The 21,292-nt window shown below is 41.3% G+C and overlaps 3 protein-coding genes and 1 long non-coding RNA gene across 7 annotated transcripts in view; 3 read left to right on the top strand and 1 right to left on the bottom strand.

Annotated features, from left to right (window-relative positions):
- Positions 1-7,548, top strand: part of LOC109196618 (CD209 antigen-like protein 2) — a 33,163-nt gene extending 25,615 nt beyond the window's left edge. Inside the window, exons 5-9 of one of the 2 annotated variants that reach the window (XM_019350857.2) lie at positions 1,037-1,132; positions 1,208-1,347; positions 1,793-1,920; positions 2,233-2,360; positions 7,409-7,548. In XM_019350857.2, the coding sequence (XP_019206402.1) occupies positions 1,037-1,132; positions 1,208-1,347; positions 1,793-1,920; positions 2,233-2,347 (479 nt within the window). In that variant the 3' untranslated portion in view covers positions 2,348-2,360; positions 7,409-7,548. Of the gene's footprint in view, positions 1-1,036; positions 1,133-1,207; positions 1,348-1,628; positions 1,921-2,232; positions 2,361-7,408 lie in introns of those variants that run through there. The other variant, XR_003215941.1, reaches the window with a different exon arrangement.
- On the top strand, positions 3,685-6,342 carry LOC109196387 (CD209 antigen-like protein D). Its single transcript, XM_019350371.2, has 5 exons — positions 3,685-3,834; positions 4,635-4,745; positions 5,097-5,186; positions 5,845-5,984; positions 6,214-6,342. The coding sequence occupies exons 1-5, from the start codon at positions 3,690-3,692 to the stop codon at positions 6,340-6,342; spliced, it is 615 nt and encodes a 204-aa protein (XP_019205916.1). The 5' UTR covers positions 3,685-3,689.
- Positions 7,549-8,656: 1,108 nt separating the features above from the next.
- Positions 8,657-11,298, bottom strand: LOC112843532 (uncharacterized). Its single transcript, XR_003215947.1, has 3 exons — positions 11,165-11,298; positions 10,780-10,902; positions 8,657-10,477 (listed from the first exon to the last, which is right to left on the bottom strand). It is a non-coding gene; the product is annotated as an uncharacterized LOC112843532 (long non-coding RNA).
- Positions 10,504-21,292, top strand: part of LOC109194357 (C-type lectin domain family 12 member B) — a 159,144-nt gene continuing 148,355 nt past the window's right edge. Inside the window, exons 1-7 of one of the 3 annotated variants that reach the window (XM_019350865.2) lie at positions 10,506-10,961; positions 11,305-11,421; positions 11,734-11,802; positions 11,917-12,012; positions 12,153-12,257; positions 12,444-12,586; positions 12,777-12,836. In XM_019350865.2, coding sequence (XP_019206410.1) covers positions 10,799-10,961; positions 11,305-11,421; positions 11,734-11,802; positions 11,917-12,012; positions 12,153-12,257; positions 12,444-12,586; positions 12,777-12,806 — 723 coding nt within the window. In that variant the 5' untranslated portion in view covers positions 10,506-10,798 and the 3' untranslated portion in view covers positions 12,807-12,836. Of the gene's footprint in view, positions 10,962-11,304; positions 11,422-11,733; positions 11,803-11,916; positions 12,013-12,152; positions 12,258-12,443; positions 12,587-12,776; positions 12,837-14,144; positions 14,361-21,292 lie in introns of those variants that run through there. The other 2 variants (XM_013266718.3, XM_025902366.1) reach the window with 2 other exon arrangements.

Raw genomic sequence — 21,292 nt, 5'->3', positions numbered from 1 at the left:
CTGTATGTCTGTGTCTATATGTCAGGTTGGATATCAGACGCCACCTCTCTGGGGACATCTCAGGCCCTCCAAGGTTTGGAGGCCCATCTCCCCCACCACTTCCCCTGCGGTGGTGGACGCCCTCAGACATCGGTGCGTTGGTGGTTCTCTGTGTCCGGGGGTGGGCGCCCAGGTACACACCGGCTCACTCCTTGGCGGCTGCTTATCGGGGCCTGGAGCCTGGGGCTCGCTCGGGCCACTTCGGAGGCGGGGTGCCCTCGGCCTCTCGGCCGGGGCTCGGTCACTCAGGCACAGCTGGCTGCCGGCGGAGCTCACAGGCACGTCACTGCAACCCCCCTGGCTTCTGCTCCGCGGCTGCTGAGCGACCCCTCATCTGGGACTCTCCTCAGCTCTTTCTGGATAGTGACGCGGCTGCCCCTCTGTTGGTCTTCCTTGGTCTCTTGTGTTCTGGGGGCCTCTGGATGTCTGGAGTTTTGATCTCCTCCATACCTGCTTCATGCCCTGGAGGACGGGGCAGTGTCCCCCCCACACCCTCTAGCAGATCATTACATGAAGGAACCTTTTAAAAACAAGCGCGTTCATGCTCACAGGTGTACACACAGGTGATCACACACAAACTACACCCTTTTTGGCTCCTACCTCAAAGCACGCTGTGCGCTGTCGATCTTACGTGCTGCACAATAATGTTTAATATTTAGTATTTACTGTCATATTCCCATAGATCATTGTGATGTTGTTTATTACTCTCGTTTTCTTCTGCTTGCTTTCTCTTTCTTTCTCAACAGGTGATCCAGATGATCGATATATGTATTTTTTTGTCTGCTTATTCTGTTGGTTTTTGGTTTTTTGCCCTTTTTCCCCGTCCCTCTTCCCCGCTGTTTTTCTTTCCCTCTTTCTTTCTCCCCTTTCCTTCCCCCAGTTAAGTAAAAAAAAAAAAGGAAAAAAAAAAAAAAAAGAATTTGGCAAATAATTAAGTTAATTGAGAGTCCAACTTCGCAGTTGTCTTAATGCTTTATAAATTGTTTTTGTCCTCGAGTCATGGAAGCCAACAACAATCACCTACAGGAAGAAGTGAAGCAGCTGAAGGACAAGATTGAGACTCTGACACAGAAAAAACTTCAGTTTAACACAAGTAAAATGTGAAGTATAGTCAATTCTGTAATAGATGAAATTAAATGGGACATTAAAATATTTCTTTAACATGAAGGGAAGAGTCCTGAGGAATGGACGAGATTTGCAAGCCACTCTTACTTTAAATCCACTGAGAGGAAAACTTGGTCTGAGAGCAGGAGAGACTGTCAGGATAAAGGTGCTGATCTGGTGATGATAAACAGCAAAGAGGAACAGGTGGGTGTGTTTGTTCATGTCTGTGTGATCTTTGATGGAGCTGACAGTCATCTGTTACTTGTGTTTTTGACCTGCTGTCAGTCTGTGACCTGCTTCCTTTCTCCACTCTGATGGATTTGTGATTCTCATTTTTCAAGAGTAAAGAAAACTTTCTGAACAGTTGACTAATTCAGCAACCTGTGGGAAAATCAGTTCTTAAAAAATATATATAATTACTGGGGAAAAATATAAACTTCTGACAGCATTTGAATAAAAATAATAGTTTTTCATGTGATCTACAGGAGGAGCTGATATTCATTGATTCTTCGGGTTTTTCTGATTTCTGCACAATGGAAGAACTGAAAAGTTTCATCACATTTAGTTCTTCCTTCAGACAGATTCACAAGATGATGTTACTACAACAGAAGCACTGAATCATGGAAATCCTTTGTCTTTTCTCAACTAGCAATTTGTTAGTGAACTGAACATGGGTGGAGAGTCCTGGATTGGACTGCAAGCCATCAAAAAACGGATATCGAGATTTGTTTTCAAATGGGAATGGCGATGGATGAATGGATCACCGCTTCAAGAAACGTGAGAAATATTATTTGAAGCTATATATAGAAAAATTTACAAAGTAATGGATTAGAACTGTTTTTCAACAATCACTTCAGATGGAATCAAAAGAAAAGAAGAAATTCTCTGACCCGCCATTTTGAGCTTGTTGGGTCTGCCTTCTGTGCTTTTTTGTTACATGTTCTTGTTCCTGTTTACTCACATGCTGTGTGCGCTCCGTCACTATGTTCTCCTAAAGTCCTTGTTTTTCTCTAATCTGATAAATATAAGATTTATATGAATTTGACAACAATCATGAGTTTTAATGTTAATATTTTAATTGTGTAACAGGTTCTGGGCACCAGGACAGGAGGATGGCAGTCCAGATTACAATGCAGCATGTTGTGATATAAATGGAAAATGGATCAAACGTTATGGATCAAAGACCTTCATCTGTGAGAAATGAGTTTGGTGCTTTGATGTAAATGTTTGAATAATCCAACCAAAGACACCTCACTATGAAATGTCCTGCATGAGCCTCAGACTCAGCTCACAGTTGCATCATATATTGATTACATATATTGTCCCTCTGTGCTCTGTGCTGTACAGTAAGGTTGGAAGTCATCCACACAAAAACTTGAAGTACTTCATTACTCTGTAGTTCCAGCAAATTGTTCTAATAAAAGTACAAAATAAAGGAAACTCCAGAATTTCCTTATTTTGGCTGACTAATATGCCTGTTGCTTATCTGATATTTTATATTGAATAAAATTAATGACAGTCTTCTCTTTGCAATTGAATTCTGATGCCATAAGTGACTCAGTATATCACATGTAGCTGCAGTGTTATAGCTGCAGAGTGTTCTTAAAAATCGTCTTGCAGAAAATCTTTGAACGTTTTGTGTCAACTCAGTGTGGGCGGAGTCTGTCCACAGGAACAGAAAAGGTACCTATCAAAGTCATGTGTGTACGGGTTCTTACTAGGTTGGTGGGGACCAAAATCTGACATTTACTATACTGGTGGCGACCAACAGCCCTGTCAATGGGATGTCCCCACGAAGATAACCAGGTGCGTGTGCGTGTGTGTGCGTGTGCGTGTGTGTGCGTGTGTGTGCGTGTGCGTGTGTGTGCGTGTGTGTGTGTGTGTGTGTGTGTGTGTGTGTGTGTGTGTGTGTGTGTTTGGGGTGAACAATGCCTCATTTGCAAAGAAACAACTAGTATTTGACTGTTAACCTTCTCTTTGTCTGCCAGGTCATCTTGAATCAGACAGTATCTAAAATAATCAGTCAAATATGTGAAATGAACCATTTTCATATGTGGAGGTTACACTTATTAAGCCAAGTGGAAGAAGTTTCCAATTGAAAAACATACTCTTAACTATTTTTAACTTTTGGATTGTTTTAGAAATTTGACCTGCAAGATTACAGGAGAGTTAAGAGGTTTTGTTAAGTTCCTGCTCTCACGCCATATTTCCTGTGTCAAAGACTTTGATGCTCATTTGCCCCTATCCACTCCCAGTATGTACTGATGCTTTAAATACTGATGCAGCCTTTGATAATATACACATATTGTTGGTGGTGAGATAATAATGACTTAATGTTATGATTTTTATGACTGTAAGTAAAATTAAAAAGTTGCAAGCTTTTAGATTAGATTAGACTTTAAATGCACTGTCTGTGAGGGGTCTCCTAACCCCAGTGAAAAGCATTTCAGTGTTTGTGGTTTGGTCTGCTGCTGCTTCCTGTTTGACGCTAAAAGCTGCCTGACTGAAAGAAGCAGACAGCCAGTGAAGCCCTGTTGAGTATTGAAATGGCTGCAAAAGTTCAAGTTGCAAAAGATTTTAGAGTGATATACAGCAGAAGGATCCACAGTGATGGACGAGGGAGAGAGCACAGTGAGGTGGAGATGTTAGATGATGAAGATCAGCATCCCGATGTTGAGCTACAAGACGCTGGTAAGTACCAAACATTTCAAAAGGGGAGGTCATTCAAAGTGTTGACATTTCAGTCTTCACAAGTTTACAAAAAGGAAGTGAAGTGCTGTGTGGGTTTGACAGCTTAGCCTACAAACGCTCTTCAATGTTGGAGGTGGAATGAAAAAACAAAGGAGGCCGGACAGTTACGGTGACAAACACAACCACAGGTAACAACTTGAGTCACCATCTTGAAAACTACTGTTAGGTTTTATCTCAGTCATAGTGTCAGGAAAACAGAGCATTGCATATCCACGCAATGTCCCTGTGTATGCAAACCATAAAGACATTATATTAATTATTTTGATGTTAAAAATCGTTGTCATTGTCAACAACCCTGAGTTCATCTTTTGCTCTTTGTGTTTGTGATGTTTTAAAAGAAGACTCACAAAAAAAGAAAAGAAGACACCAACAGTTTTTAGAGTCAGTGGTTTTAAAGCTAAAATCACTGGCTCAGATCTGTGTGGTAATAATGGCATCACATTACATTCAGCAAGATTTCCTCATGAAGAACATGTTAGCTGATCTCATTTAACTATTACACTTTTTAAGCCATTAGCACATCAGACGCAGTTAAAATGAATGAATGATGATGAAATGTTATCATCAAAGCAGAGTCATTTTAATATACAAAGCTCCATAATCTGAGTACTTGATTTGAAATTAGTAATTAATTATTAGTAATTTATTAATTAGCAATTAATACTAATATTTTATTGACTACTAAATTAATAACAACACTGTATTGATCCTTTATTAATAACTGTCTTTTTCATCTGTAGAGGGAAGCACTCAGAAGAAGCTTGCAGCTGTGAAAAGGAGCTTTTTCAGCACTTTGAAAGTGAAGCTGGCAGTGCTGTATCTTTTGTTTCTGGCTGGAATCACCACACGATGTGAGGAATTTCATTACTATATCATCTTTTTCAGCATAATAGTGGGCACTTTCACTTGGATTAGCATCTCTGTGGACCTTATTTTCAGAGTTTCAGTGAACAGTTACCATTCTCAGTAGTTAATCTAATTCTTATAAATCTCTTGAATTTCAGCTTAAAGCCTACATTTTAATTGCATCTTGATTTTTTTATTGTGAAATCCGCATTGAACAAAGCAGAAAAATGATGAGTGTCTAAATCTAAACACAGTATATATTCTACATTCCACAAAATGTGACATAATGTGACACAATTACAAATGTATTTTGAAGTAGAATGAATTTGATTCCGTGTTCTTACGTTTCTAACCAGATATTTTAGTCACTTTGGAGAAAGAGCAGCTGCAGAACAAATACAACAAACTCAGCAACAATTACAGCTTTTTCCAGGCTCAACTTGTAGGTAAGAAATGATAGAAAAGAAATATGTCAAGACAAAAACTCCACCTCAGAAGTGTTTTTACTTTTTTATCAACTGTTTTTGCTCTCAACATATGGCAGCACTGAGAGTCAGCTAAAGAGCAGTTATGATTTACTGAGTAAAATAATGTAGATACAGATGCAGTGAAGCAACTGAAGGGTCAAATCAGTATTACACAAGACAGACCTGACGGTGGTTCATCTATCAGTAACACTGCTTATGTTGCTATGTATTGGCTGTCAGTCTATACTTAATTTTAACTCAGGTTTTCTATATCATGCATATGTTATAGGAACTATAAGAAAAACTGTTTGGGTGAGACTTGACTCCGTGGGTGTGTTTTGTCTTCTTTATTTTGGGACAATCAGTTAGTTTTTTTGCTCTAGCACTTTTGACCTTTCAGCGCACACCGTTCTGGCTCCAGATCGACGGTAGCGCTGTAGCTGAGCCACCAACCACACCCTGCTACGCTGTTGTACAACATGAGCAGTGTCATTAATAAAAGAAGCGCCATCAGGTCTTTCTTGTGTAATACTGATTTATAGACTTCAGGTGCTTCAGTAACTACTGCAACTACTTTTTTTCCAACTTGACATAGAATGTTAGAAAAATTCTCTTTAAAACATGTTTTTGACTATAGAGAAGTGTCCTGAAGGGTGGATGGGATTTGGAAGCAGCTGTTACTTTAAATCCACTGAGAGAAAGCACTGGCATGACAGCAGGACAGACTGTCAGGATAAAGGAGCTGATCTGGTGATCATAAACAGCAAAGAGGAACAGGTGGGTGTGTTTGTTCATGTCTGTTCACTTTTTATGTTAATAAACTTTCCGAATTAACAAAAGTTTGAAAAAAATGACAAAGTCAAAGATGTCTAGATGAACACAATTATCATCATGAAAATCCTGAAAAAAAAACAGTAATGTAAAGAATGAAATATTTTCATTGGTTAGAATAATTCTTACCAATTTTGTTTTCATTCATTTATTTATTTTGTCTCTTCTCAACTAGAAATTTGTCAGTGAACTCAGCATGAGAGGAGAATCCTGGATTGGTTTGCATGCCATTCAGTTAACAATATCAGGAAGCTGGAAGTGGAAATGGGAATGGGTGAATGGAGCACTGCTCACAGAGACGTGAGATACTCTTTATCTACTATTAAAAAATGACTTATGGAGATTTCATATTCATCAAAGCTTGAAAGATGTTTGATTCTCAGAGAAAATGGTAAATGGCCTGTATTTGTATAGCACTTTACTTAGTCCCTATGGACCCCAAAGCGCTTTACACTACATTCAGTCATCCACACACTGGTGATGGTAAGCTACATTGTAGCCACAGCCACCCTGGGGCGCACTGACAGAGGCGAGGCTGCCGGACACTGGCGCCACCGGGCCCCTCTGACCACCACCAGTAGGCAACAAGTGAAGTGTCTTGCCCAAGAACACAATGACCGAGACTGTCTGAGCCGGGGCTCGAACCGGCAACCTTCTGATTACAAGACTAACTGCCAGCTCTTGAGCCATGATCACGCCCAAAAGTCTAAAAGAGGGAAAGTGGGCGAGAAACCTGGAAAAGAAATACCCCTCCTCTCGTGTTAGGGTCGGCACCGACCCATTTTAAATTTCAAATGCATAAAAAAATCACATACATTTGTTTATTGTATCAAGGCTTTTTGACTTTGTCAGGAACCTCTATTTCTACAAAATAAAACAAAAAAAAATATTTTCACTAAATTATAAAATGCCCTAGTTGAAATTATGACCTTTGTGTTGTTTGGGTCAGTTTTGACCCATGTATAATATTATGAGTATAAAGCAATAATTAAAGCCAAAACTGAAATCACAAGTGCACTGTCAGCTAAAACACTGACAGCAAGCTCCTCTCCTAATCATATGAGCTTTAGGGGATTCTTATTTAGCATGTTTTTCCAGTACACCTGCACAAAAACAAAACAAAATAAAGACGGCATGTCAAGACATGTGAGGTTAATTCACTCATTTGAGTGGCCATTTGACTTCCAGGGTGCACATTTACAATTTCGAGCATACAAAAATGAGAAGAAGATATAAATAGCTGGAACTCTGCAGTATATTGTGGCAATAATGGGAAATGGAAACAGTCATATTATTATGAATCAAAGACTTTCATCTGTGAGAAACAATTTTCTTGCTTTGAGTGATGACAGAGGGATGTGAAATGTCAGATGTAAATGTTTGAATAATCCAACCAAAGACACCTCACTATGAAATGTCCTGCATGAGCCTCAGACTCAGCTCACAGTTGTTACTTGTTCATTCTGCATCATATATTGATTACATATATTGTCCCTCTGTGCTCTGTGCTGTACAGTGAGGTTGGAAGTCATCCACACAAAACCTTGAAGTACTTCATTACTCTGTAGTTCCAGCAAATTGTTCTAATAAAAGTCAAAGTGCAGCTTGTCTTTACTTTCATCATCATCACCTTGATTATTAAAACAATTTAAAACAAGCGGAGCACCCTCAAGCACCACGCCCATGGACTCGTAGAAGGCTGGGTGCTGTGAATTGCCACTCGGCACATAAGCGCAGACAACAGTCAGGACCCGTTCCCCAACCCGAAGGCGCAGAGAACGAACCCTCTCATCCACTAGGAGAAACTCCAACGTACAGGATACCCACCCCAGCCTGCCACTTCTCACAAACTCCAGACTGAGACAGGGTCCAACCCCTCTCCAGGAGACTGGATCCAGAGCCCAAGCCGTGCGTTGAGGAGCCCAACTATATCTAGCTGGTAGCTCTCAACCTCACACACTAACTCAGGCTCCTCCCCCACCAGAGAGGTGACAAGACCCTCCACAAATCGCTACCTTATCTTGGTGGATGGGGTTTGTGTGTCCCAGGGGGACTAGACAAAGAGCCATTCAGACGACCCCTATGAGTGACTCCTCCACAGATGGTCAGCTTCATTTTCAACAGAGGACGGAGGTAACTATGAAATACTGTGAACTGAATTGAATTGAAAGTCTTTATTGTCATTATACACAGAATTCAGCTGCTTTGAATTCAGATTCAAAGCAGCTTCGTAAAAGTGCACATGTAGTTAGCACATTATAAGAAACTATACAGCAATATAACTATACAAATAATATAAATACACAGTACAGGAGTGACACAGACAGACAGCCCGAGAATGATGACAGGGACAGTTTGAGTGCCGACAATTAAAGCACAGACATGAGTTCATGCTGGAGTCCAGGTAGCAACAGAATGAGCATGAATGGGGGTAGATTATGTTTAAAGGTGCAGTGGTCAGTGCAGAAAGTCTGTGAAGGTTCTCAGTCATCCAGGTCATCTCTCGGCCATTTGACCTTAGAACTGAAGAAGCTTCTCGGATGAGAGGTGAAACGTCTTCAAGCAACTTAAAGAAGTCCAGACGCTTTTCTTTGCAAACTCCTTTGTCAGTGCAGAAACTTAAATGCATTTTACTTTTGTCACGGTTCTGGGTCATTCTGATCCAGCATTTTCAGTTCCTTATGTTTTTGTGGTTCTTCTGTATTATAATTTATGTTCTGATTCTTTAGCTATCCTGTGTTGATTATTACTATTATTCTATGTTCCAGCTTATTCTGGTTTAGGGTTTAGTTCTTAGTATAGGTTTAGTTCTGTGCTTAGTCTTCTCTGCCCGTGTGTTCTCCCTGTGTAAAGTCCATGTTTCTTAGTCTGCGTCTTTGTGAATTGTTTCCTGTTTTATTTTGAAGCGTTATGTCTTATGTCAGTGTTTCTAGCTTCGCTCCCCCTGTCTCGTTAGGTCTCATTCCTCCCAGCTGTGTTCCCCTTCTGTTTCTAATTCCTTGATGACTTCCTCAGTGTATTTAAGCCCAGTGTTTCTTTGTATCAGTGTTGCGTCGTACCCTCAGATTTGCCTGTGTGTTTCTGAGCTCAGTGTCATTGTTCAGGTCATATTTTGTTCATTGCCAGCAATGAAGCTCAGGTTTTCAGTTGCAATTCAGTGTGAGTCCTGTGTTTGGATCCTCATCTCCGCCTGCCTGCACACAGAGCCCTGACAACTTTAGTGCAAGTTTAAGTTGAGTATGGTGATGGCTTTGGGGAAGAAGCTATCCCTGAGTCTGTTTGTTCTGGCCCATATGGATCTGAAGCACCTGCCAGAGGGCAATAAGTTAAAAACATGGTAGCTGGGGTGGGTAATGTCCTTCAGGATGTTTCTGGCCCTGCTGAGACAACGGAAGTTATAGATGGCAAACAAGGGGGGCAGCTGATGAGTCTCTGTGTTTGTCACCCTCTTTAGTCTGTAGTCTCTTCCTGTCTGCCTCCGTGCAGCTGCCACACTGTGACTGCATAGGTCAGCAGGTTCTCCATAGTGGAGCTGTAGAAGGTCACCAGAGGCTGGATGTTTAATTGCTGCTTCCTGAGCTCCCTTAGGAAGTGTAGCCGCTCCTGGGCCTTCTTGAGTAGCGTCGTGGTGTTGAATGACCAGGAGAGGTCTGCAGAGATGTGGAAGCCAAGAAATATGAAGGACTCCACTCGCGCTACACTTTGACCATTGATGTGCAGGGGGGCAGGGGCAGCTTTGTTCCACCTGAAGTCCAGGATGAGCTTTGTACACAGCTGTGGGGAGAATCATAATAAGCATTTGTGTTATTTATCTGAAGCCTAAAGGTGTTTAACTATTGCAGATGATCCTGATCTAGATTATTTTTTAAATAACTCATTGCAGTAGTGAGGTTAGGTAAAACATTTCCTTTGCTGTAATGTGTTGAAAGGTGCTTATCCAGTTAGTTTGGTCTGTCTAAAGTGGCCCCACACAGGCCTCAAGGAGACATGGTAGCCAGAAACATCCCAGAGAACTGCTGCTCACTGGATATTTTCACTTTGATGATCAGTTTCTTAAATTGTCAAACCAACTTGTCTGGCACAGCAAAGATGTCATGTCCAAAGTCACTTAAATCACATTTCTTCTTCATTCTGATTCTGTTTGTTTGAAATTTAGCAGGTCATCTTGACTAAGTCTGCATGCCCTGATGCACTGAGCTGCTGCTGTGTGAAAGGATAATTAAATATTTGAATCAATGGGAAGTTTAAAAGCTGTGCATAACAAAATGACTGATGACTGTACATTGTTAAGAAAAAACACAACACTGACTCAGAGATGTGATGATACCAAATCAAAGGCAACAGACAAAAAAATGTGACATTTCCTGATATGTAGATGCTGCTAATCTGAGGCCTGAACGTGTTTGCAGGGCGCTCGTTTCTCCAAAAGCTCGTCTTTTCTGAAAAGCAAAAATGGATTTATTCTACTACCATGCAAGTTAATCTGTTTCAGTAGCTTTGTATATATAAAGACACAGTGAGGGTTATTGTGGTTATGAATAAAATGAATTTATAGGTCTGTGTTTCTTTGCATGCTGCCACTTCCTCAAAGTTTCTTCCTGTCTAAGAGCAGACAGAAGGCTCGTCAAATAACACTGCGAGCAGCATCAGGGCAGAACACCAGAAATCCCACCATAGTTAGTCCTGCATAACTGCTTCTGCACAGTTTAAACAACGTAAGTGAAGCGCAGCTGCTACTCACCTGTTTCAGTCCTCTCAAGATGTCCTCAGATATTTGTGGTGAACCAGATCTATCAAAGAAGGTGAGATACAGCAGAAAGGAGCAGGAGGACAGAGGAGAGTGGGAGCAGAGGGAGGTGGATATCTACGAGAGTACAGACGACATACGAGACAACGACACCAACTTTCAGGCACATGAAGGTGGTAAGTACGTTTTAAAACTGAGTTTACTTGAAGTTTGCAACAGTCAGGTTTTAAACCTAAATAAGTACAGCACACCAAATACTGTATGAAGTATTTGATATAGTCTTTTAATAATAATAACAATAATATTTAATAATAATCAATAGGTTTATCTTCTTCTCATTAACTTTAGCAAACAGAGCTCTATGTATAAAAGTGCTTACCATGGCACGTTCACAGTGCAGATTAAACATTTCCTTGTTTTTGGAGTCTGATTCTCTTGTCAAGTGTTGCTAATGCGACCTATTACAAGTGTTTTGGCAGGATATAAGCACAAACCAACATCCACACTGCTTTCTAACAGGACCACAGACTCAGAGTCCTCCTTCAGTCCAGAAGGGCTCTTTCAGATGTGCTACACTGGCTCTAAGAGTGCTGTGCCTCCTGATGTTAGCTGGGATCATCATCCTGTCCATATGCTGTAAGATGAGATACGACCTCTGAACTTCTACCGATCAGCATGCTGAGTACATCTCTGAGTTCAACAATGTTGTTTTACTCTTCACCTTTGTTTGCCACACTTGAGCACAATTATTTTTCAGTGGTTCTCACTCAGACTTGATACTTCCCATCAGATTTCCTGTTGTTATAACGCCTCCACCCACAGCACAAGCTTACAGCTGAAAAGCTTAGTTTGAAGTTGTGTTGGTAATATTTGACAGAGGAGTCCCGATGCTTTCAGTGTTTCACTGTTTCTTCTTTTTTTTATGTGTTTTTAACTAAAATCTTTTAGTTGGTTGGAACAAGAGTGAATATGACAAACTGCACAACAGTTACATCCAGTTCCTTGACAAAGTTTTAGGTAAGAGAGCTTTTAATAACGTAGGTGAATACCAGGATTATTAAAACTTCTGTGAAGTCACACCTAAATATTTTATTCTTGTATTTTTTTAATCTTGTTCATAATAAATGACAGACAACATGAGTCAGCTGCAGAGCAGTTATGATACGCTGAGTCAAAACAACAGCGACATACAGGAAGAAGTGAAGAAGCTGAAGGAGAAGATTAAAGGTGAGGAAATTTAAGTTATTTGAGCGCTTTTACAATATTGGGGTAGAAATGCTTTTAAAATTATTAAAGAGTCCGTTACAGCTTCACTGTCAATGTAAATATTGTCATAAGCTGTTTTGCTAACTGTATCTATTCTAAAGACGTGACAGGCAACATGACTCAGTTACAGAGCAGTTATGATAAACTGAGTAAAAACCACAGTGAGCTACAGGAAGAAGTGAAGAAGCTGAAGGAGAAGATAGAAGGTAATAAAAAAATAATAGAAAACATCAATATGACACAGTAACTACCCCAGTAAACTTTTGAATGATAAATGCTATATGCTCTTTAACATTTTTTCTGTAAGATAGTTCATGATGAATAAGAGCAAAAACCTTAGTTTAAACAAAATATTTATAGAGCTCTCTCTAAAACACATTTCTGACATTAAGAGAAGTGTGCCAAAGGATGGAAGAGGAGACTTGGATGCAGCTGTTACATTAAATCCTGTGAGAAAAAGCTTTGTGATGAGAGCAGGAAAGCCTGTCAGGATAAAGGAGCTGATCTGGTGATGATAAACAGCAAAGAGGAACAGGTGGGTGTGTTTGTTCATGTCTGTGTGATCTTTGATGGAGCTGACAGTCATCTGTTACTCGTGTTTCTCCCCATCTGTTCCTGCCTCTGTGTCATTTCTTTGTGCTCATGTCTCTGTCCTATACTGTTCTCTTGTCTTCATGTAAGGTTTCAGTTATCTTATGTCCATTATGTTTCCTTTTCTGGTGCAGTCAGCACAATCTGGAGCTGAACACTCTTAAAACTGTAGAGATGACAGTGGACTTCAGGAGACATCCCTCAACTCTGCCCCCCCTCATCATATCAGACAGCCCCGTGTCGACTGTGGAGATCTTCAAGTTCCTGGGTACCACCATCTCCCAGGACCTGAAGTGGGAGACCAACATCAACTCCATCCTCAAAAAGACCCAGCAGAGGATGTACTTCCTGAGACAACTGGGGAAGTACAGTCTTCCACAGGAGCTGCTGATCCAGTTCTACACTGCAGTCATTGAGTCTGTCCTGTGCTCCTCCATCACAGTCTGGTATGGTGCAGCCACTAAACAGGACAGGTGCAGACTGCAGCGGACTGTACGGGCAGCAGAAAGGATCATCGGCGCCCCCTGCCCTCCATCCAGGATCTGTACCTCTCAAGAACCAGGAAACGGGCAGGGAAAATCATCACAGACCCCTCACACCCTGGACACAGACTTTTTGACCTGCTGCCCTCTGGCAGACGGTACAGAAGCCTGCAGACCAGGACCACCCGACACAGGAACAGTTTCTTTCCCCTCGCCATCTCCCTTCTAAACAGTTGAACTGTCACACTGCTCCCACTGCCAGACTGCAACTGCACCTTATGTACATTCTGTAGTATTCATTCCACCTCATTTCATTTCTGTATTTTATGTATATACGTTTAGATTAGTTATAGTTGGTTTACACAGCTTTGTGTATGTATGTGTAATGTATATATAGATACGTGTGTGTGTGTGGGTGCATGTGTGTGTGTGTCTGTGTGTGTCTGTGTGTGATTTACATTGCTGTGCTCGAGAGCCACCATCTACCGGAACCAAATTCCTTGTATTTGTCTGCACATATACTTGGCCAATAAACACGATTCTGATTCTGATTTTGGTTGTTTCTTTGCCAGTCATGATTTTTGAGTCTACTTTGAAATGTATCGTTTTCATTTCTTGGTTTTACTTCTCATCATTCCTCACCCGTCTCCCATTGCCTATTTAACCCTCTGTGTATAAACTGTACTATTTTCAGTTTCATCACATTTTATTCTTTCTTCTGACATTTATCATGATGATGTTACAACAACAGAAGTACTGAATTATGACTGGAGTCAATATTTTTGTCTCTTCAAACAAATTTATTAGTGAACTGACAGTGAAAGTGAACAAGCATGTTTCTGTTAGAATTTCTGTTATATTCTTCTTCTTCTTCTTCGTTAAAATTAAAAGAAATATTTGAAACAAATCCGGAAAAGAAATGTAGGAATCACCTGAAACAAAAAATGAGGGTCATATTTACATGAATGTGACAATTATAATTTCAGTCAAGTTTATTATCATATTTTATCTCTCTGACAGGTTCTGGGCAGCAGGACTGCAGGATCAGAGTTCTGGTTACTCTGCACTATACCATGATGACCGTGGGAAATGTTATGGATGCAATTGTAGTTATATTTCTAAGACACTGATATGTGCTTTGAGTGATGACAGAGGGATGTGAAATGTGAAATGTAAATGTTTGAATAATCCAACCAAAGACACCTCACTATGAAATGTCCTGCATGAGCCTCAGACTCAGCTTATAGTTTTTACTTGTTCATTCTGCATCATATATTGATTACATATATTACATATTATCACCACATTGTCAGTGTTGGGTTATTACTCAAAAAAGTAATCTATTGCACAGTACTCTTTACTTTTCTGAAAAGTAATGTATTATGTTAATTACTCAAATGAGAAAGTAATCCATTACACTAATTGTTACATTACTTTCTTCTTACTCTGAAAAATGACCTGGAACAAATTGCCACATAATCACCAGTTAACAATAAAAACCTTGGTCTACAGTCCCACTCACCAACACAAATCCTTGCCCTAATGAGGACACACATGCAAGCTTTCTTTTACTGTTTGCATTTTAACACAAAAAAAGTTTGAATCCAGCACAAAGAGACTTTAAAGTGATCGCCAGAGTGATCCTACTTAAGAAACACAAACAGGTAGAAACACAGGGTGCTCATCAGTTTGTTAGCTGTTGAAGTTCTGGGTCTGGCTGCTGGGCTTGCGTTCAATCAGCTTCAGTCTTGGTTCTTGGCCAGCTTGTTTGGATGCTATCTGTGGAGATGTCAGCAAAGACACAAAGTTCCGTTAAGAATATAATGTAGTTATTTCTGTTCTGGATGCAGTCTGCACTTTACTATCAAGCTCATGTCCTTTTGTGCAATAAAAATACAAGTGATGTCCAGATCTCCACTCCTGAAAAGTTGTATTGGTGTGCCACTATTTTCCTGCTCCCATACTGTAACAGTTGGCTAACTAAATATAAGGAAAACATATCTAATTTGAGAAGATGCAGAGTATAATAAAATAAATAAAAAGAAGCTGCCAGCACAGTGAGATAATTATGAACACAGGACCTGCTTGCTGTAAGGCAGACATGCTAATCACTGCACTAACTTCTTGCCCATGATGTAATTTTTGAACAAAAAAAGTCCAACTGTGGGAATTGTTACTGGAAGGTCTTGAAGGACGAATGAGCAAGATCGGGCTTGGTGATAGAGTGGTTAACAATTTTGCCTCACAGCAAAAAGGTATCGAGTTTAATTCCACCATCAGACCAGGATTGATGGAAATGGTTGTAAGATGCAACATCATGGTGTTATAAATTAGCCTAATATGCATGCAAAGTATCTAAATAAGAAACAAATGCCATACATTCTCAAAAAAAAGATTATTAATCTTATTCATTGTGCTCTTGCTTAGTATATTGTTTTCTCTATGTAACACATTGCAACAAATACTGCTCATAATAATGTTACTGTTACAGTATTTCTTTTTGAAATATTTGTAATTATTTTGAAAATTCCCATTATTAACTAAATATATCAACTGGAATGCAAGAAAGGAAAACAGAGTTGTGATGGTGTATCTATGATGCCTTTACATTGTGTTGCAGAGAGCAATTGACGTTAGCATCCTCTAACTAACCAGCTAATGCAGCCTGTACGCTCATGTAATACCACTTTGTACCACAAGATGGTACAGTGAGTCAGCATCTTTTCTGCACTGAGATCAAATTTGTATAGTTGTTTTTTTGTATTAGGTCAGACCACAAGTGTGTTGCTCTTTTACAATAAACAGCCAAAATCAGAAAGTGTGTTTGGATTGACAACAACTGTGATGACACATTATAACCTGTTATAAAAGTTCTGCCCCTGCTTTGATCAAATGTGGGTTACTGCTGGTTAGTTAGTGTGACTTCATACAAAACCTGTGTGTTACACCAGTGGAAGAAGCTTTTTCTTTTATCAGTCTTCTTGTTTCTGTGGAGGTGAACATTTACACTAAAACTGTGTTTGCTGCCTCCCTGTGCTGACAGGTTTTTGTTTTTGTTTTTTTGTTTATTAAGAATGACCTGTACATTTGTTTATCCTAAAATCTAATTCTAATTTATTCACTGTGATCCTGTGGAGGGATAACCAAAAGCACACAAGGCCCTATAGCTGTAACAAATTTGTTGTTCATTTAAACATTAGTTTAAAAAAGACATGCTCTTTTAGGCAGACTTACCTTATGTAGCAGGGGTTGGGTGAGGATGGAGTGGCTAGCAGGTTTAGTGGGAGTGCAGCGTGGAAGGTACCCAGACAACTTGGAGGATAGTCAAGTAGGTTGAACACTTTGCCTTTATTTGCCAATAACAAGCACATCAAGACCATACGCCATAATACGCCATAATGTAGCTTGCCATCACCAGTGTGTGAATGTGTGTGTGAATGGGTGAATGACTGAATGTAGTGCTTTGGGGTCCTTAGGGACTAAATAAAGCGCTATACAAATATAGGCCATTTACCATAATAACAGTCATTATACTTATTGCTGACATGTCACTCCAGTATGGATGATTGATGTTTTATTTTTTAGTCAGGAAGAGGCCTCGTTTGTGGTGTTTGGTTTAAAAAAATTAGTAAAAAGATTGATGATGAAAACATTCAGCTTAGAAAGCAGGACTTTGCATATTAATTGCTGATGCCATAGTCGCTATGTCTTTTGTTTTTATGCAGTCAGTCATTTTCTGTGTGTATAAAAACTTCAGCTTGGCACTGCATAAGTGAACAAATCCATCCATCCATTTTTTAAAAATTAGACAAGATGCATGGTACAGTGTATTGCCATTTTAATGCATTTGCTGCATGCAAATTGGCTAATGAGTTCTTATCTAATGAGTACCCTGACTAATATAACTCTGGGAATGACTACAATTTACAAAACTGAATTATTTTTTATGCAATAAGACCTGAAACGAATTATTAAGCCCAAAGAATTCTGTGGAAAATGGAGCTGAGGTTCATTTTCTGCTACATGTCTATACAACAGGCAGTCTTTTTTTTAACTAGAGGAGTTACACTCTACTGGTCATCAGAAGAGATGCACTCACTTTGCAGACCTGGAATGTACATTCAGCATTTATACAATCAATTTATTTTTCTTTTTTTCTCAAACTCTTCGGAGCAGCGAAATGAAATCATGTAGTTTGTCCTGCATGTCATATTCAGGAAAGGTCAGAGAATGACCAAAAAGAGCAAGTGTAACGAGCTTCAGAGATGTAAAGGAGAATTATAGTACAATAACTGCTTGGGCTCATAATAAGACCCTGGCCAAAATCAGAAGAAACCAAATTCATATGGAGCCAAAGTATTGAGCAGCAATAATAGCTCAGACACAATTTTAACTTTTGAGTAGCCACTCTTATATTTTTACAAGGCGCAAAAGATATTGTGCAACTTGTACAGGGAAAAGTTTAAATTAAAATAATTAGTGTGCACACTTAAACAAAATAAAAGACTACGTACTTTTTTAGTTGTTTACTTATTTTTTGCTCTGGTTTACATCCCCAAATCCTCTAGTTTTATAGTCTATGACAGCAGACCACTTGTAAACATCGGTGACAAGGTTGCACATTTAATCTTGGACACTTTTAAACCCAACCCATCCTGGCCGCCTAAGATACTGTGCGGCGCGGCCAACAACAAAGGACGGGCCAGGAGCCGTAGAACAAAGAAGCGCCGGGGGAAATAGACTAAGACAGCAGGCGCATCGCGCACCACTGCCCAGGATCCTACTGGCAAACGTACAATTGCTGGAGAACAGGCTTGATGACCTAAGAGCAAGAGTCACCTTCCAACGTGACATAAGGGACTGCAACATTCTGTGCTTCACGGAGACATGGCTGACCCCCACCATGCCGGCCCAGGCCGTAACTCCATCGGATTCATTCTTTGTGCTCTGCGCAGACAGAACTTCAAAGTCAAACAAAACCAAAGGTGGAGGAGTGTGTTTCATGGTAAACAGAAAGTGGTGTGATGCCAGGAGCATTTCTACTCTCTGCAGTGGCTGCTCGCCACATCTGGAATTCCTGAGCATTAAGTGCCGCCCTTTCTATCTGCCCCGTGAGTTCACCTCGGTCATCGCCACGGTGGTCTACATCCCACCCCAAGCGGACACAGGTATGGCTTTGTCCGAACTACATGATGCGCTGAATTCGTTTCAAAACAAGGAGCCCTCATTTTAGCAGGAGACTTTAATAAAGCGAACCTCGGACAAGTCATGCCGAACTTCTACCAGCATGTCTCGTGTCCAACGAGGGGATTAGGCGAATTTTGGACCACTGCTACACGCCATACAGGCAGGACTACAAAGCTGTCTCACACCTGGCTTTTGGGAAGTCTGACCACAATGCCATCTTCCTTATTCCCGAGTATAAACAAAACATACGGAGGGAAGAAGTAACCATGAGAGAGGTGAAACGTTGGTCTGCCCAGTCAGAAGCTACGCTACAGGACGCACTCAACGACGTAGACTGGGACATGTTCAGAGCATGCGCAGTCGACATCAACGAGTTTACAGAAGTAGCAGTATGCTTCGTCAACATGCTAGCGGAGGAGATTATCCCCACTGCGAGAGTCACCACATTCCCGAACCAGAAACCGTGGTTGGACAGATCGATCCACACTGCAGTGAACGCCAGGACCGCTACCTACAACGCGGGTCTCGCCACTGGCGACATGAGCGCCTACAAAGCGGCCTCATACGGCGTGTGCCGCGCGGTGAGAAATGCCAAACGCCGGTACCGGGAGCACGTGGAGTCTCGCTCCCACCAGGGTGACACACGGAGTATGTGGCACGGACTACGCACCATTACGGACTACAAAGCCAGGGACACTGTGCTGGTTAACACCGACTCTGCATTCACCAACGAGCTGAACCAGTTCTATGCCCATTTCGAGGTTAGCCAGGCGGCTAATGCAAACTACCGCCTGACAACCGAGGACAGTGACGTCATCAGCGAGAGACCGTCGATCAGCATCGCGGAGCATGACGTCCGAGCAGCACTGAGGAGAGTGAACACAAGGAAAGCGGCGGGGCCAGATGGCATCACCAGCTGTTTGCTGCGCTGCTGTGCTGACCAGCTAGCAGGTGAGTTCACTTCCATCTTCAACGAGTCCCGGACATGGTCTGCCCACATTCAGGTCCAGACCAAAAAGGCTAGGCAGCGCCTGTATTACCTCCGACAACTGAAGAAGTTCAGGGTCTCCCCAGAGATCCTCAGGATTTTCTATACAGGCGCTGTGGAGAGCATCCTCACACAGAACATCACATCCTGGTTTGGGAACAGCTGTGTTAAAGACCAAAAAGCTCTTCAGAGAGTGATCCGTACAGCATCTGGGCAAGGACAGAGAGACTGAAGAGAAGCTTCTATCCCCAAGCCATCTGGGCCCTAAACCATAACAAACTCAAAGTGGTTGGCTCGCCATCTGTCATGACTGTAATCTCGTCCTGGTCCTGGACTTTCCTGTCCTCTCCAAAAAACCTGACCTATAACCCAGGTCATATAAGGTGGCTGAAGCACAGGAGGTAGAGCATGTCAGCTACTGATTGGAAGGTTGGTGGTTCGTTCCCTGGCTCCTCCAGTCCGCATGACTGGAGGAGATACTAACCCCAACTAATCCCAACTTCCGATGCATCGGTGGGAGTACGAATGTTTGTGAATGTAGTTAGACAGCACTAAGTATAGAGAAAGTGCTTGTGAGAATGGGTGTGACTGGGTGAATTAAAGTGCTTTGTGTACTCTGGGAGAGCAGAAAAGCGCTACATAAGAATCAGTCTATTTACCAAATATCTCTCTGTTTAAATAAACAGTAATCCAACAATACTTATGGTAACCATCAACATTCAAAATACAATATACCATAACTATTTCAAAACTATGTGCAAATAAAACAACAACATACACAGGCGAGTTCAATTCAGAAGTATCAAAGCAGTGTGCTTAATTTCTCAACAGGCCTATTCGTGAGAGAGAACTGCACCAAAAATTAAAAATTAGGTTAACATTAGGTTAGGTTAAATTAGGTTAAATTAGGTTAAACTCACAGTGAACAAACAAAAATTCGCTTCAGAGTGGCTAAGGAACATGTTTCTCTCCGTTGCTCTGTTTCACAAAGCTGAACACATTGGTAGCAGCAGCTCTCTGGATGAAAAGTGAGTGGTTGACCTGTGGGAAACCGAACTAGCGTTAGCATGGCCACGATGACATTACTTCTTTCCTTCATCCAGCCACTCTGCGTTTCTCAGTCTAAGCAGTAGATGTCTTCACTCCTGTTGCTGAGATGAGAAAATCCAGGAGGACCACATGCCTTCACCTCACTTCCTATCTGACAAGGTGAATGCGACCTGCGTAGGCTGTCATTAGCTGTTACGCTAGGTGCCCACTGTGTTTAGGGGATTGCCTAACTCTGTATAATCAAGCTGTCGTGGCGAAGGTTTCTCTCAGATCTCCCGACAGAATCGTTTGTATCTGTGGTTTCCCCTGTATCCACTGGGACTGTTTTCTTCATTCTCTCCTCAGGATATCGTGGAACTTGCACAAGTTCTTGGCCTGCATGACTTAGGCTTTTGTACAGGCTCACTGCTTTCCTCCACAGGTAGGTAATCACATGGCAGCAACAGATCCCGGTGCAGTGTCCTTAGGGGACCATCACTGTTTTCAGGCTTAACTGTATATACTGGGAGGTTGCCTGCTCTACTCACCACTACATGCATAGTGTGTTCCCATTTGTCTGAAATCTCACGTTTTTCCCAGAAACATACATTCCTGACCAATACCCGATCTCCAGCTTCCAAGTCTTTCCAAGGCAGTTATGTATTGGTCAAACCTTGTGTTCCTGAGAGCTATCTTTGCAGCCTTGTCCCTAGCTAGCTTGTAGCTTTCTTTGAGACGTGACTTGAGTTTTTGCACATATTTACAGTGAGACAAGTGTTGTTCCTCTTGTACTGGCAGGTTGAACGCAAGGTCAACTAGCAAACGAGGTTGTTGTCCAAACATCAGTTCATACGGGGGGAAACCAGTCACCTCATTCCTGGTGCAGTTATAAGCGTGGACCAAGGGTCTTACATGTGTAAGGGCACATGCATGTAACTTGTTGAGAGGAGTCATCTAGTGCCTC

The sequence above is a fragment of the Oreochromis niloticus genome, linkage group LG22 (assembly GCF_001858045.2).
Source record: "Oreochromis niloticus isolate F11D_XX linkage group LG22, O_niloticus_UMD_NMBU, whole genome shotgun sequence".
NCBI classification, from domain to species: Eukaryota; Metazoa; Chordata; class Actinopteri; order Cichliformes; family Cichlidae; genus Oreochromis; species Oreochromis niloticus.
Note: the sequence above shows the minus strand (reverse complement) of the source record. Positions and strands in the feature narration are given on the sequence as shown.

Coding starts and splice junctions, on each gene's coding strand:
- LOC109196387 (XM_019350371.2), top strand. CDS start 3,690: ATGGCTGCAAAAGTTCAAGTTGCAAAAGATTTTAGAGTGATATACAGC. Junction 3,835..4,634: donor TGTTGAGCTACAAGACGCTG/GTAAGTACCAAA, acceptor TTTCATCTGTAG/AGGGAAGCACTCAGAAGAAG. Junction 5,985..6,213: donor TAAACAGCAAAGAGGAACAG/GTGGGTGTGTTT, acceptor CTTCTCAACTAG/AAATTTGTCAGTGAACTCAG.